The 1,475-nt window shown below is 37.2% G+C and overlaps 1 protein-coding gene across 1 annotated transcript in view; it reads right to left on the bottom strand.

Moving 5' to 3' along the window:
* Positions 1 to 1,475, bottom strand: part of LOC119585718 (lysophosphatidylcholine acyltransferase 2-like) — a gene marked incomplete at its 5' end in the record, with an annotated part of 73,891 nt that overhangs the window by 3,811 nt on the left and 68,605 nt on the right. Inside the window, 1 exon segment of the mRNA XM_037934405.1 lies at positions 1,316 to 1,469. Coding sequence (XP_037790333.1) covers positions 1,316 to 1,469 — 154 coding nt within the window.

A 1,475-nucleotide genomic window follows, 5' to 3' on the forward strand; every position in this document is an offset into this window, starting at 1 on the left:
GGCAAATCACAAAAATCTGAAAGACTAAACCCTGAAAAGTCAACCCTGCCTTCACCCAGTAAAGGTTTGACCATTAATGCTGACCATGATCTTTGCCAACCATTTTTCAGTGTGGATGCCTGTGGATGATATAAAGTTAGGTGGTCAGTAGACACCCACAACACTGTTGTTTACCAGCAGTTCTCTTTCTGGATGTGCAGAGCAGTTGTCTACAACAAGCATTATCTTACTATTGTGATCAAAAGCAAGAGAATTACAGTGAGCTCTGGCTTCAAGAACAAAATAATTCTCAAACCAATTCAGTGTAATGCAAGTTGTTATCCATCCTTTCTTGTTGACACAAATAATAACAGAAACTTGTTAGGCTTTTGGAAGCCCTGGAATGTGAACTTTATCTGTGACCAACAATTTGCAGATTTGCTTCCCAGTGGCATTAGAGCAGTCAGGCAGTTACATGATCTCTTGATGCTTTATAATCTATTGGTGATGATATCACATTCTTGTAGTTAGAGCTTCTCAGTAAATATTTTGTGTAATGCAATTTCATCAGCATTATAAAGTTATAAGCTTTGAACTTCCCTTCGCATATTCTACTAACTTGGCAAATTTGCCTACAAATTTAGCAGCCCCTTCCTTCTCTGCTGAATGGTTCTCACCACAGACTGCATGAAACTTTAAACCATGCTGAGGTTTGAAATACTGAAGCCAACCTTCACTATAATCACACATGTAATCCAGTCCCATTTCTTTGTGAATATTTTGGCCTGTTCTTTTATCACATCACATGTCAGATCAACACATTCACTTTGGTGTAGTCTAAAGCTCTTCATAAGAACCTTGTTCAGTTCTGTATTTTTACCTTCATTCATGGATTTCCTTATACACATCTCTCTTTGTATCACTTTCAACAAGCAATTTAAATAATATTTCTTTCTGTTTGTCTTAACTGTAGATGAGCTAATGTTGAAGAGATCACAAGCTTTGGACAGATATGATGCTTTTAAAAGTTCTCCCTTATTTGTTATGGACAACACAGGGTGTTTGCATTTCACAACACAAAGAACTCTTCCTTTATTCAACTGTAGCCGTGTCTTGGGCTAAATGTTAGCAGGTTATGATAAAATGCACCAAAGACATTTGGAACTGCTCTTGGAAATGAAATTAATGCCGGAAAATTTGGTAAACTGTATACCTGACTGCCAGAAAACTGATTGTTGACCTGTAAACATATCAAATTGTGCCAGTAATCACAGTGAAATATGCAAGCTGCCTTTACAGGGTGAACAAAGTGAACATAAACTTTACAAAAACTTACCTTGTCATAAAGGTGGAAAAGTTCAACAAGAGCTGGTTCATGCTCTGGTATTCCTAAATATTTTGCAAAGTCAGAGAGAGTTATTTTGCCATCACTGACAGCAATGTCTGCATACTGAGTCAGGAGTTCTTCCTCAACATTCTTCAAATTCAGACTGGAA

Source organism: Penaeus monodon, chromosome 20 (assembly GCF_015228065.2).
Source record: "Penaeus monodon isolate SGIC_2016 chromosome 20, NSTDA_Pmon_1, whole genome shotgun sequence".
Taxonomy (NCBI): Eukaryota; Metazoa; Arthropoda; class Malacostraca; order Decapoda; family Penaeidae; genus Penaeus; species Penaeus monodon.